Source organism: Macaca mulatta, chromosome 8, assembly GCF_049350105.2.
Source record: "Macaca mulatta isolate MMU2019108-1 chromosome 8, T2T-MMU8v2.0, whole genome shotgun sequence".
NCBI classification, from domain to species: Eukaryota; Metazoa; Chordata; class Mammalia; order Primates; family Cercopithecidae; genus Macaca; species Macaca mulatta.
The window spans coordinates 12,161,194-12,174,773 of NC_133413.1; the positions used below are offsets into that span (position 1 = coordinate 12,161,194).

A 13,580-nucleotide genomic window follows, 5' to 3' on the forward strand; every position below is an offset into this window, starting at 1 on the left:
CTTAGACATTCTTTAGTAAAATGACTTCTACAACAACCTGGGCATCATATGGAAGGGCTTCATCAGAGCAGGTGAGTTACCTTATATATGATAACCAACAGTGCTATGAATGTGGGCTCAACAGACTTTCTTGAGATCTTTGAGAACTTGCCTGCCATTGTGCCACATGCTATGAATCTTCTGCCTTCGAATAGCTTAAAATATATTTGGGGAGATAAGTCAGAAAGACATGAAAACAATTCCTAACACTATAAGGCACCACTGAAGTTTCAAATAATCCATTCAGATACAAAGTCACCAGGGAAAGAGAGCATTTAAGAATGGTAGGATTTAGAAAGGAATGCGGTTCGGGACTCCAGGGGTGGGTGTGCCGTTAGCAAAAGAAGACAATAATCTTGATGATCTTGGCTTCCCGGGAAACAGAGAGCATGGGACACTGGCTGGAGGGCAGCTTCAGAGAATCATCCCGCCCTTCAGATGAAAGAAGCAGATGAAGACCTAAGATTATTGTTGGCTTCCTCTTTTGCCATTCATAAAACAATATACATGTTCGAATAGAAGCTTTGCAAACAATTATCGGGACTGTTGGCCAGATGTACCGTACAGGAGGTGGGAGAAAAGCAGCAATCCCTCCTAGCCCCATGCAGGGAATGTATTATTTTATGCCAAGTAGAGCCCCCAAAATAGTGTAAAAAGCCAAGATCTCTGCTGTTGGTGTGATGAATTTCCCAGGCAGGGGAGAGCAGACGGGTTCTTTCCTTCTCTCTAAAACAAAGGAGAATGGTTCGGCCCCAAGCAGTAGCAAGCAGGGGATAAATATTTACTGGCAATTTAAGGAAACAAGGGATGATGTTGCTCTGTCCCACCCAATGGAGTTGCTTCTCTTTACTTGATGTTCTCTCAGTACTTTGTACACAGTTTCTACCTCCCTATGAGGCACTTGTGTCTCTAACGTCTTGGGATTTTTCTTCTCATCCTTTTGGATGTGGGTGTCTCACTACCATATGATTATAAGCACCCTAAAGGCAGGAGCTACTTCCTCTTCCCCTTCAAGTGCCCCTGAGGTTCAGGATACTGCAATGCAATGAGCAAGTGTACAGTTAATGTGCCTGTATAGTTAATCAAATGAATCTGGACAGAGCTGCTTTCTCTGCAGCTTTTACTAGGCAGACCGCCACGTGTAGGCTAACTGGGAACAGGCTGAGATAACCAAGTGTCCCACAGGAACTCTGGAAGAAGAGGCCACTGATAACCTGGCCCTGCTGTGTTGTTCCGTGTCTATGACTGTGAGAGCACAACAGGTTTTTCCTCTCTCACTACAGAAATTCCACGGTGCTCAGTGGCCCTGCTGTGTTGTTCCGTGTCTATGACTGTGAGAGCACAACAGATTTTTCCTCTCTCACTACAGAAATTCCACGGCGTCAGAGAGGAGGCCTTGGCTTGAGACAGAGCTAGCTTTGTAAAAAGTATATAGTGGGACACAGAGGATATTTTGTTAAAAAAGAGAATACCATAGAAGGGGCAGAACTAAGCAAAAACGATACCACTTCACTATAAAGAACATTTTTCTAATCCATCATTTGAATGCAAAAGCTACAAATAGTTTATTGAGTGTCTGTATCTACAAAGCACAAAGGTAGGGGCTGGCATAGGAAACTGCTGAAAGCTTGAAGTTTAACTTTGAAGAATGAGTAGGATTGGATTTCCAGGCCTGGCAATATAACCAACTAAGAAGGTTTCAACAAAAATGTTTTTAAATGCACAGATGAGCTCTCAAGAAAGAAAAAATTACATCTCTGTTTCCAAAAATGCAGAGAGAAGTTTAAAACAAAGAGCCCAGAAAAAATATGAGTGACATGATAACTTCTGTAGGGGAGAGGATGGAAGAATGAGCATTATAAAACATGTGGCCTGGGGTGGAGCTTCTCAAACTGTAAGGTTCACAGGAATCATCTGTGAATCTTGCTAAGATAAAAATTCTGATTCTGCAGTGGGGACTAAGAGTCTGTATTTCTGACAGCCCACAACATGCTGCTTCTGTGGCTGCTGGTTCAGGGACCACACTAGGGATCTATGTAGCATCGCGTCTTAAAGCCAACATTGAGACTACATGTTAACCTCCGCAGGGCTTTGAGCCTGATAAAACCATGGAGCTGGCAACTGAAATTCCTGTATTAAGCTGGAACCCTGCTAGAGCTGCCTCCTTGGTTATAAGATCAACTAGAAAAATCTACCCATCAGTACCAAGGTATTACAAGAAAGTTTTTTCTGTTTCTGGGTGGAGAAATAAGGTCTCTCTTGAAAAATGGGAACTCTAGGCCTATACCTTGCATGGATGAAGGATTCAAATTTATTTATTTGGCCTAGGAACCTGTAAGTTCAGGAACTAACATAAGAAAACAAACAAACAAACAAACGAAACAGGTCTTGGGGCTGGGCGTGGTGGCTCATGCCTGTAATCCCAGCACTTTTTGAGAGGCCAAAGCGGGTTGATCACTTGAGGTCCCAGGAGTTCGAGACTAGACTGGCCAACATGGTGAAACCCTGATTCCAGCTTGAACCTGGCAGGTGGAGGTTGCAGTGAGCCAAGATTGCACCACTGCACTCCATTCTGGGTGACAGAGCAAAACCCTGTCTCAAAAAAACAAACAAACAAAAAAAAACAGGTCTTAGTTAAGTGATACCCATAGAGTCCCTGGCAGAAATAGAGATAATAACATTAGAAGGACATTCTCACCACCCATGCCACAAGAAATTTTTACACACACACAATGTATATTAGAGCACAAATTGAAAATTACAAAATACATAAGGCAACAATTCACCATTCATTCACCAAGAATGAGCAGACAAAATAAACAGGAGAATTAGACTTGATAGAACAGAATGGCAATTAGAAAGAGAATACGAAAGAAAAACGCTTGAAATGATTAAATACATATCTAAAAAAGACAAAACCCCAAGAAGAGAACAAGGCACTGGGAAAGTAGAAAAAAAAATTTAAAAAAAGAATATTAATGAATAAATCTCATCACTGAGATTAAAATGCAGGGCACAGCGTAACTGCAGATCAGCAAAACTGAGTAGCAAATATGGGAATTGCAAAATAGATCATTGTCATCTGTGATTGTAAAATATATGCACAGATTAATTACCCTCTGCAGCCAGAGAGATAAAGAGACAGAAAATATTACAGCATGTTAAGAGAAACGGAAGATGAAGAGTCAACATTCACTGGATTTGAGCTTTGAGAAAATGAATAAGAATTCATACTTGAAGATGTTAGTCCCAGGCAGGACAGAGGAAACCAAATCTATACCAAGAAGCCTTATAGTGAAGCTACTGAACACACACACACACACACACACACACACACACACACGCACGCAATTTAAAAAACCTTAAAAACAGACAAGGGAAAAAGGGAGAGAGAGAGAGGAAAAAAAACAGAAGGGAAGAGAGAAGGAAGCAATGAGAGAAAAAGACAGATTACCCAAAGCATAACAATTTGCCTGACAAAAGGTTTCTCAATGGCAGCAACGGATACCAGATGATGGTGGAATAATATTTCCAACTGCTAGTGGAAAGTAACTTTAATCTAGAAACTATAGAGGGCTAAACTATTAAATAAGTGTAGAGATGAAACAAAAATATATTCAGATTAAGGCTGGGTGTGGTGGCTTACACCTGTAATCCCAGCATTTTGGGAGGCAAGGTGGGTGGATCACTTGAGGTCAGGAGTTTGAGACCAGCCTGGCCAAAATGGTGAAACCCGTCTCTACTAAAAATACAAAAATTAGCTGGGCATGGTGGTGGGTGCCTGTAATCCCAGCTACTCGGGAGGCTGAGGCATGAGAATCGCTTGAACCCAGGAGGCGCAGGTTGCAGTGAGCCAAGATTGTGCTACTGCACTCCAGCCTGGGCAACAGAGCAAGGCTCCATCTCTCTCTATATATATGTGTATATATACAAATTAAGACTAAGATAATATACTATTCACAGACCCTCTGTGAAAAAGAGTATATTTTCTTTTTCTTTTTTTTTTTTTTTTGAGACGGAGTCTTGCTCTGTCACCCAGGCTGGAGTGCAGTGGCCGGATCTCAGCTCACTGCAAGCTCCTCCTCTCGGGTTCACGCCATTCTCCTGCCTCAGCCTCCCGAGTAGCTGGGACTACAGGCACCCGCCACTTCGCCCGGCTAGTTTTTTTTTTTTGTATTTTTTAGTAGAGATGGGGTTTCACCATGTTAGCCAGGATGGTCTCGATCTCCTGACCTCGTGATCCACACGTCTTGGCCTCCCAAAGTGCTGGGATTATAGGCTTGAGCCACCGCGCCTGGCCAAGAGTATATTTTCTAAAGAAGAAAATTGAACCCAACTGGAAAGAATAAGATACAAGAAGCACTGGAATCTTAATCAAAAGCAACACAACAATAAATGTGCAAAATAAGGGTTGGGGCAGTGGTCTCGGGGATTTGTTTCACTTTTCCACAGACTTAGGGGCAGGGGATGGTTTGGGGAAGAAACTGCTCCACCTCAGATCATCAGGCATTAGATTTTCATAAGCAGCGTGTAGCCTAGATCCCTCGCATGTACAGTTCACAATAAGGCTCAGGCTCCTATAAGAATCGAATGCTGCTGCTGATCTGACAGGAGGCAGAGCTCAGGCAATAATGCGAGTGATGGGAAGCGGGTATCAATACAGATGAAGCTTCTGCCTGCTGCTCACCTCCTGCCCTGTGACCCACTTCCTAATAGGCCATGAACCAGTACCAGTCCATGGCCTGGGGCTGGGGGATCCCTGAGTTAGGGGACTTGGAGGGCTTTTCTGGTGAAATAAATAGTTGAATTGCATACACTTTGACCTTCAAGAGACTCTGTACTATCTGAGGCTGGATGTGAGCCTGGCTCTAGCAGAGGGCTCCTTTGGTGACTAAGTGTGAAATAAAGATGTTAAGGTGGATGCTTAATCCTCTGACCCTGCTGCACTTTTTTCTTAGAACTTTTCATTACCTGGCATGGTACACTGTGTTTTGTTTCTTGACTTTCTCTCCTACCATAATCTAAATTATATGACGAGTTGGACATGACGGTGAATGCCTGTAAACCCAGCTACTTGGGAGGCAGAGGTGGGAGGATTGCCTGAGCCCAGGAGTTGGAGGCTGGAGTAAGCAATGATTGTACCACTACACTCTAGCCTGGGCAACAGAGCAAGACCCTGTCTCTAAGAAATAAATAAATACATTCTATGAGGGCAAGGACTTTGTCTATTGTGTTCCCTGGCCTGGCACATAATTAGTGCTTACATATGATTGAACACAAGAAAGGGAAAAAATTGTGCAGGGCTTCAAATGTATGGGGTGCAGACTTCCTTCTATGGGGAACAGGTGGGACGAGACTAAGGAAAGTAACCAGCATTTCTAAGTGTCCACCAGGTCCTGGGCTATACACACAACACATTATCTTATTTTGCATGGATTGTGGAATAGCTAAAAGCATATATTAGTTATCGAAATGAACTGGACTTCCAATCTGATTTAAAACACAAGCCGAGAATATTTTATTAATCTCAACTCATTGTTTATAGATATTACTATGTATTTCCAAGGGAGATGTGAGCTTTGAGCTTATGTCTAATGCAATATCATGTGTCTAACTGAGGCCGTGGAGATAAGATCCTGCTCTGTGTTCCTGCTAAAGCTTTCACACTCTGGCATGGCCACACTCAACACCACTTAATGATCTAGTCATTCCAGTTTTCTAACCCCTGCCTGGATAGACCCCAGGCCGCAAAAACCCTGAAATTCCGGTTCTAACAACAAATCACTGAAAATCAGAAGGCCCTACCTTGAGCTCACAGCCAGCTCCACTTCCTTGAAGATGGGGGCTGCTCATGCTCTGTGTTCTCAATGGCACCAGGAAGATACCCTCCTGGGGCCCCTTGAGGTTAACTGTCCGGAGTAGACATGTTGAAGCCAGAGAGACTCTCAAATTCTGATGCCTCTACCCCACCCACCCCTACAAGCAAACTGCAGCCAGTTTCAGATGTACCCTGACCAGAATAGTTCTTTCCGTGAATGGCGGCAGACACTGTGTCCTCAGTCAAAGTCCCGATGGCATGAGGTTGACCCTGTACACACAGGATCAAAGGCAAAGAACAAGAAGTATTCCCAGTCCTCACCTACAGCCAACATGCGACCTAAGAAGACCTTTTGAAGAACAGGCTGAGCGGCCAGGCAGCCATATAGAAAACTGCTAGCTGTCTATCTGGAGGCTGATGGAACAATCACGACCTGTCCTCATGGAGAAGCACCCAAGGCGTGGCCCCATGTCCCTGCCACGCTGCATTGTCTCTTTCTCCAATGGAGTCTTGGGTACTCTTCCTTTCTGCCTTTTCTGGTAGTTTCAATCTCCACCTTCACCACTTGCTTCTTTCCCCAGGGTTGAAACAAGCTCACAAATGAACACATAAATAAACCCTTCCTCTTTCCTCCGTACATCTCCTTACTCTATCATCACCCACTCTCCCTGAATTTGTGCCCGAAACAACCCCTGCTGCTGATGGCTTCCAACAGCAGCCCAGTCGACTTATCCAAGGGTCCTTTCTTCTTCCTTTCAACATAACTTTAAAGAAGTCTTTTGTCCTAGGTAGCACGCTCTAGAAGTACAAGGAGTACATCTTAGACTTCTTGTTAACCTTCAACTTTGTCCACAGCAGGTGATCACAATTGCTAGAAGGAAGGGATGGAGAGAAAAAGGGATTGATTCAGAAAATGATGTCAAAGGAGTGAGTCTCTGAACTTGTAGATCTTGAAGAAATTGTAAAGGATCTGATTTCAGACGCAGTGGAAGCTGCAAGAACAATGTGGTTTCGAATTCTGCTGTCTCATTATCCTGGGTTGATTCAGCTGGCTGGGCAGGTGCCCTCTTTTCTCTCTAGGAGCTCTAGCTGCCCCTCCAAGCCCCTCTTCTGGCCTGGCATTCCCCAGCCTGCAGCGGAGGTCACAGCAGATCCTACCGTATTTAGAGAAGCAGGAAATGCAAGCTTGAATCTTATTCCATGTTCTCAAGAGAGTGAGATATTGGCAAGCACCTGTTTTCTTAGCACTGAGAAAAGGGATCAGGGATTGGTGAGTAGAAGACACTAGTTCAGGTAATGAAGGACTTTTGCTCTCATTTTGACAAGATGAAAACCACACCATAATTTATGAACCACGCAGGCAACTTTAAATCACCACGATTACTAGAGACAGGCAAGGGCAGTGTTGACAGGAGTGTGGGGGAGAGCTTCCTGGAGGAGGTGAGGTGGAAGCTTGTCCTGGTGCAATGTGCAGTGTGGGAACAATGTCCAAGAACCATGGTCTGCAGGTCTGTGGCATGGCCTAAAGGCTTTGAAAGGCCCCAGAGGACAAAAGCACGTGTCAAAGCTGCAGATACTTTGCAGTTCCTTTCAAACAGCCCCCAGGATGGGGATGGAGTCATCCCATTAAACGGAGAAGAGAGGTTTGGAGATGTGGAGACCAGGCTTTTGCACACCAGGGACAAAGCATGAGTGCAGCTTGTGATAAGAACTGATTTCTTCCTGGCCCGGGTCACTCCTGCTTTTGGTGATGGTTTCCATTTAAAAGTGAATTCCTATGAAAGGAGTGCTGGGGCCTGCCCTGTGCCTGCGACCCAGGGTGCAGCAAACACTGAAAAAGGGCTGACATGCATGGATGCCTCTGGCGATAGCAGTGGTTATATTTAGTCCTGAGCTCAAGTTAAACATGGGGCCTCCTGCAATATGTATGAAGAGAGCACCAAGAGCAAACACAAGTGCAGGGCCAGTAAAAATAAAAGAGCAAAGTGCAAGACTCGAAAGAATAAATAGGCACAGGCGCTGGCCCCGAGATATGCCAGGTGGGTGGAGCCAGTCACCGTGGACAGGGCCAGGAGAGGCGGTGTCACCAGTGTCACCACAGAGGGGCCCCTTCCCATTGTCAAGTGCTCATAGTGAGCACAATGAATCCTTCAGGGCCTCTTGCCTTTACCATCCACTCTCCAGCTGCGTGCTTAAGAAAAGGCTGTGAAATGATGCCCCGGGTCCCGGTTTCTTCATCTATAAAATGAGGGGACTGAGCCACAAGAAACCCAAATTCCTCTCCTGCTTTAGGATTTTTCCAACTCACCTTACTAGCTGCCTGGAAAGGCGCGAGGCTGAAAGACACCTCCTTTGTTCTCCAAACACTGTTGACATAGTGACCCAACTGTTAGTTATCTTGATCACGTCCTTTAAGGGATCAATTGAGCAAAGAGCCAAAGAACCCACTTTTGTTTTCCTTTTCAGGACTAGAGCTGATCTACTTTCAAGTTTAACAGCTCAGCTCCTAAAGGAAAATCTGACTCTCTATGTAGCAGCAATACGCTGGGCTGGCAGCCTCTTATGGCACCTTGGAGCATATTAGAAAAAGTTGCTCTCTCCAGGTAGGCAGAGTCCTGAGGGCCCCCAGCTTGGAAAGGGGAGGTCAAGCTGCATCTCATCACCTCCCCACCCCAACCCTCTCCACTTACCCCTTGTCCGGCGCTTCTGTGGGGCAGAACCTACACAGTCCTACACCTTAATACAGCAGTTGGCTGTAAGTCAAAGTCAGGAAGGTTTATTTTCTTGATGCCTGTTCCTTGCTCACAGGGTCTCTTTTTCATGTCCATTCTACGGCCTGGACTCTTCTGCTTTTTGTTTCATGTACTCTCCTTTCTCTCTGATGTGTCATCTCCATACATGTAAGCATGAAGTTGGTGCAAAAGTAATTACTTTCAATGGCAAAAGCTGCAATTATTTTTGCACCAACCTAATAATACACAGATTCACAAAACAGGTCATACTTTTATTCACCACTCTAGGCTGTATCTTCCTGAAAGTCAGGGACACAGTTTATCTGAGCCAAATGCTTGACCCATAGTGGATATTCAGTAAATACTGTTGAATGAATGAAGAACAATCTCCCAGTGGTTCTAAGGATTTCTTTGAAATCTGATGAAAGCCAGGGTGATATGATTTGGCTCTGTGTCCCCACCCAAATCTCATCTCGAATTGTAATCCCCATGGGGAGGGGCCTCGTGGGAGGTGATTGGATCATGGAGGTGGTTTCCCCCATGCTGTTCTCGTGATAGTAAGTGAGTTCTCACGAGATCTGATGGTTTACAAGTGTGGCACTTCCCCTGCATCTTGCCACGTGCCTCGCTTCCCCTTCTCCTTCTGCCAAAATTGTAAGTTTCCTGAGGCCACCCCAGCCATGTGGAACTGTGAGTCGATTAAACCTCTTTTCTTCATTAGCTACCCAGTATCAGGTAGTTCTTTACAACAGTTTGAAAAGGTACTAATACACAGGGATACTTTCTCACCAATGAACACGTACAAACATACCAAATTTTGCACACAGTTTGGGAAGGATCACCAACTCCTAGCAGGAAGGGATTTAGATTTTAAGCCAGGATAAAAAGGTATGATCCCTTAAAAAAAAAAGGGGAGGGGGTGGGGGGCAGGGGTGGGGGACTAGAAAAATGAACTAGGACCTGACCCTCACCAAGAATCTAATGTTTCACTGGGTAACAGGTCTGTCATCTTCTTTAATCCTTAGAACCACCCTTTAAATAGGCATTACTATCTTCATTCTACCTCAGAGAAAATGAGGTTTCAATAGCTTTTCCATTGTGAAACATCAGACCGAATATTCAGTCCAAGTCTCTTTTACCTGCAAACTCATGTTCTCTCTGCTATGTCATTCTGCTTCCAAATATTACAAATTCTCAGGATTCTATAGTCAATTCCCATTTATTGTGTTTTGATGGATGAGGTCCTGTAAAAAAAACTACCATCTAAAGCAAGCAAACAAATACATTTTAAATATAGTCATATATTTTAGATCAGACAACTTTATAAAGGATTCCTATGGAGTTTTAACAAAATCTATAAAATGATTGCCAAATGTACCTTGCACATTATATTTTCCTTAGATTCTTAGACTAAGAGTAAAGCAAAATGAAACCAACATCTCAGCTAATCAGAATGCCCCTCCCTGGCACCTGTGACTAGGTTAATGTGCTTCTGTCCATGCTGAAAGAAAGCAAAACAAAAGATAAGCGTCTTGACTTTAGCATACATTGACTCATTCATTTATACCATGGATAGAAACACAAGCTGTAAGGTCAGAAAGACAGGTTTGAGTTCTATCCTTTTCGCTAGTTGTTAAGAGACCTTAGGCAAGTTACTTAACTTTGAAAAGCCTTAGCTTCCTCATTTTAAATGAGGATATTCACGGTACCTATTTCAGAGGAATTATTGAAGGGGTTAATGAATAACGCACTTAAAGTTCATAGCGCAATGCTTGACTTGTAGTAAATGTGCAGTAAATGTTAGCTACAATTTTTCTTCTTTACTATCTTGGTCTTCATTGATGTGGTTCTGCAATGAGCTGACATGAACAGAACGGTGGCCCTGAGGTTCAACAGAACTGGTTGTTCACCACATGACTGAGCAATTCCACTCACAGTTGTCTACCCCAAAGAAATGAAAGCATATATCCACACCAATATTGTTAGCAAAGATTGCAGCATTATTCATCATAACCAAAAAGTAGAAACAACCCCAAAGGTCCATTGATAGGTGAATGGATAAATAAACTGGTGTATCATACAATGGAATGTTCTTCAATAGTAAAGAGCATGAAAGCCACGTTAAAAAGAGTATATAGTATATGATTATTTATTTATTTGGGTTTTTTTTTTTGAGAGAGTGTCCTGCTCTGTTGCCCAGGCTGGATTGCAGTGATACCATCACAGCTCACTGCCACCTTGACCTCCCAGGCTCAGCTGATTCTCCCACCTCAGTTTCCTGAGTAGTTGGCATCACAGGCATGTACCACCACACCTGGCTAATTTTTTTATTTTTTGTAAAGACAAGGTCTCATTATGTTGCCCAGGCTGGTCTTGAACTCCCGGGCTCAAGCAAACCTCCTGACTCCCTAAGTGCTGGGATTATAGGCATGAGCCACTGTGCCTAGCCCTGTATGATGATTTATACAAAATTCTGAAAAAGTTGAACTAATCAGTAGCATTGGAGTTCAATTCTTGCTTGGGAAGAAGGAAGAAGGGAGCACAAGAACTCTTTGTTGGTGGATGGATATGTTCACCATATTGTGGTGATGGTTTTATGGGTATATACAGATGTTAAAACTTACCAAATTGTGGCCAGATGTGGTGGCTCACGTCTGTAATCCTAGCACTTTGGGAGGCCGAGGCGGGTGGATCATTTGAGGTCAGGAGTTCGAGACCAGCCTGGCCAAAATGGTGAAACCCTGTCTCTACTAAAAATACAAAAATTAGCCGGGTGTGGTGGAGGGCGCCTATAATCCCAGCTACTCAGGAAGCTGAGGCAGCAGAATCACTTGAGCCGGGGAGGCGGAGGTTGCAGTGAGCCGAGAGCGCACCACTGCACTCCAGTCTGAGTGACAGAATGAGAGCCTGTCTCAAACAATTAAAAAAAAAAAAAACTTACCAAATTGTATATTTCAAATATGTGCAATTTACTGTCCATCAATTATACCTCAATAAAGCTGTTAAACACTTTTTTCTATTTCTTTATTAAATTTTTAAAATTTCAATAGGTTTTTGGGGAACAGGTGGTGTTTGGTTACATGAATAAGGTCTTTCATGGTGACTTCCGCGATTTTGGTGCACCCATCACCCAAGCAGTGTACACTGTACCCGATGTGTAGTCTTTTATCCCTCACCTCCCTCCCAACCATTCCCTGGAGTCCCCAAAGCCCACTGTATCATTCTTTTTGTTATTGTTGTTGAGATGGAGACTCACTCATTCTGTCACCCAGGCCAGAGTGCAGTGGAGTGATCTCGGCTCACTGCAATCTCTGCCTCCTGGGTTCAAGCGATTCTTGCTTTGGCCTCCCAAGTAGCTGAGATTACAGGCATGCACCAACATGCCCAGCTAATTTTTTTTTCTTTTTTTTTTTCTTTTTTTTTTGAGATGGAGTTTTGCTTTTGTTGCCCAGGATGGAGAGCAAAGGCACCATCTTGGCTCACTGCAACCTCTACCTCCTGGGTTCAGGCAATTCTCCTGTCTCAGCCTCTCAAGCAGTAGAGATTACAGCTCAAGCCACCACACCCAGCTAATTTTTTGTATTTTTAGTTGAGATGGGGTTTGACCATCTTGGGCCAGGCTGGTCTCAAACTCCTGACCTCAGGTGATCCACCTGCCTCGGCCTCCCAAAGTGCTGGGATTACAGGCGTGAGCCACTGCGCCTGGCCAATTTTTTGTATTTTTAGTAGAGACAGGGTTTCACCATTTTTGCCAGGCTGGTCTCATATTCCTGACCACAAGTGATCCACCCACCTCGGCCTCCCAAAGTGCTGGAATTACAGGCGTGAGCCACCGTGCCCAGACCATTGTATCATTCTCATGTCTTTGCATCCTCATAGTTTAGCTCCCACTTAGGAGTGAGAACATACGATGTTTGGTTTTCCATTCCTGAGTTACTTCATTTAGAATAATGGTCTCCAATTCTACCCAGGTTGCTGCAAATGTCATTATTGCATTTCTTTTTATGGCTGAGTAGTATTCCATGGTATATATATACCACAATTTATTTATCCACTCTTTGATTGATAGGCATTTGGGTTGTTAAGCAATTTTTAAATTAAAAAAAAAATTAAACTTCTGCAATGGCTTTTATTGCCTTCAGAATAAAATCCACATTCTTTATGATGTAGTATATAGTGCTTATTTATGTCTTTTCTTCTTTCTTCCTTTCTTTCTTTTAAAAGTCTCTTAACTGCCTACTAAATGATAAATTACTTTTTTTTTTTTTTTTTTTTTTGACAGAGTCTCACTCTGTCACCTAGGCTGGAGTGCAGTGGCACAATCTCGGCTCACTACAACTTCTGCCTCCCTGGTTCAAGTGACTCTCCAGCCTCAGCCTCCTGAGTAGCTGGGAATATAGGCGCATGCCACCGTGTCTGGCTAATTTTTGTATTTTTAGTAGAGACCAGTTTTTACCATGTTGACCAGGCTGGTCTCGAATTCAACCTGTGATCCTCAGGTGATCCACCTACCTCAGCCTCCTGAAGTGTTGGGATTATAGTCATGAGCCACTACTCTTGGCCCTAAATGATAAATTATTTCTGAAGAGAGGCCCTGTTTGTTTGGTTTACCACTGGGTCCCCAGTACCAAATGCAATGCCTAGCACAAAGACACTCAACTGTTAATGAGTGAATACGAAACAGAAAATCATGAAGGGCCAAAGAGCAATATAAAAAACATAAAAAATAGGTAGCATATGAGAGCGGGGAGAAAGGGCTGGGTATCGAATAGTCACAAAAGGCTTCATGGGGAGGCACACACAAAGGGTCCTGAAGGATGGAGAGGGTGTCAATGGGAAGATAGAAGAAAGGGGGACTTCCAGAGGAAGCAGGAGAGCTAAAAGAGTAAAGGCAGACAGGGAGTGCGTCCGTTTGGGACCTGGGTAGGAAAGTTGCTTCATCTAGAGAGTGAAGAGCCCTGACTCCCATCATAAAGGCAATATTTAGGATC

The 13,580-nt window shown here is 43.8% G+C and overlaps 1 protein-coding gene across 10 annotated transcripts in view; it reads right to left on the minus strand.

Annotated features, from left to right (window-relative positions):
* The window catches only part of ERI1 (exoribonuclease 1), a 138,922-nt gene that overhangs the window by 36,050 nt on the left and 89,292 nt on the right, over positions 1–13,580 (minus strand). For 2 of the 10 annotated variants that reach the window (XR_013397057.1, XM_077943002.1), the window contains one exon: positions 5,534–6,728. The exons of 7 other annotated variants lie outside the window; for them this stretch is intronic. Coding sequence is in view for 1 of the 3 variants with exons in the window: in XM_077943002.1 (XP_077799128.1) it covers positions 6,720–6,728 (9 nt within the window). In the remaining 2 variants the exon portion in view is untranslated. Of the gene's footprint in view, positions 1–5,533; positions 6,729–10,312; positions 10,531–13,580 lie in introns of those variants that run through there. One more of the 10 variants, XM_077942996.1, reaches the window with a different exon arrangement.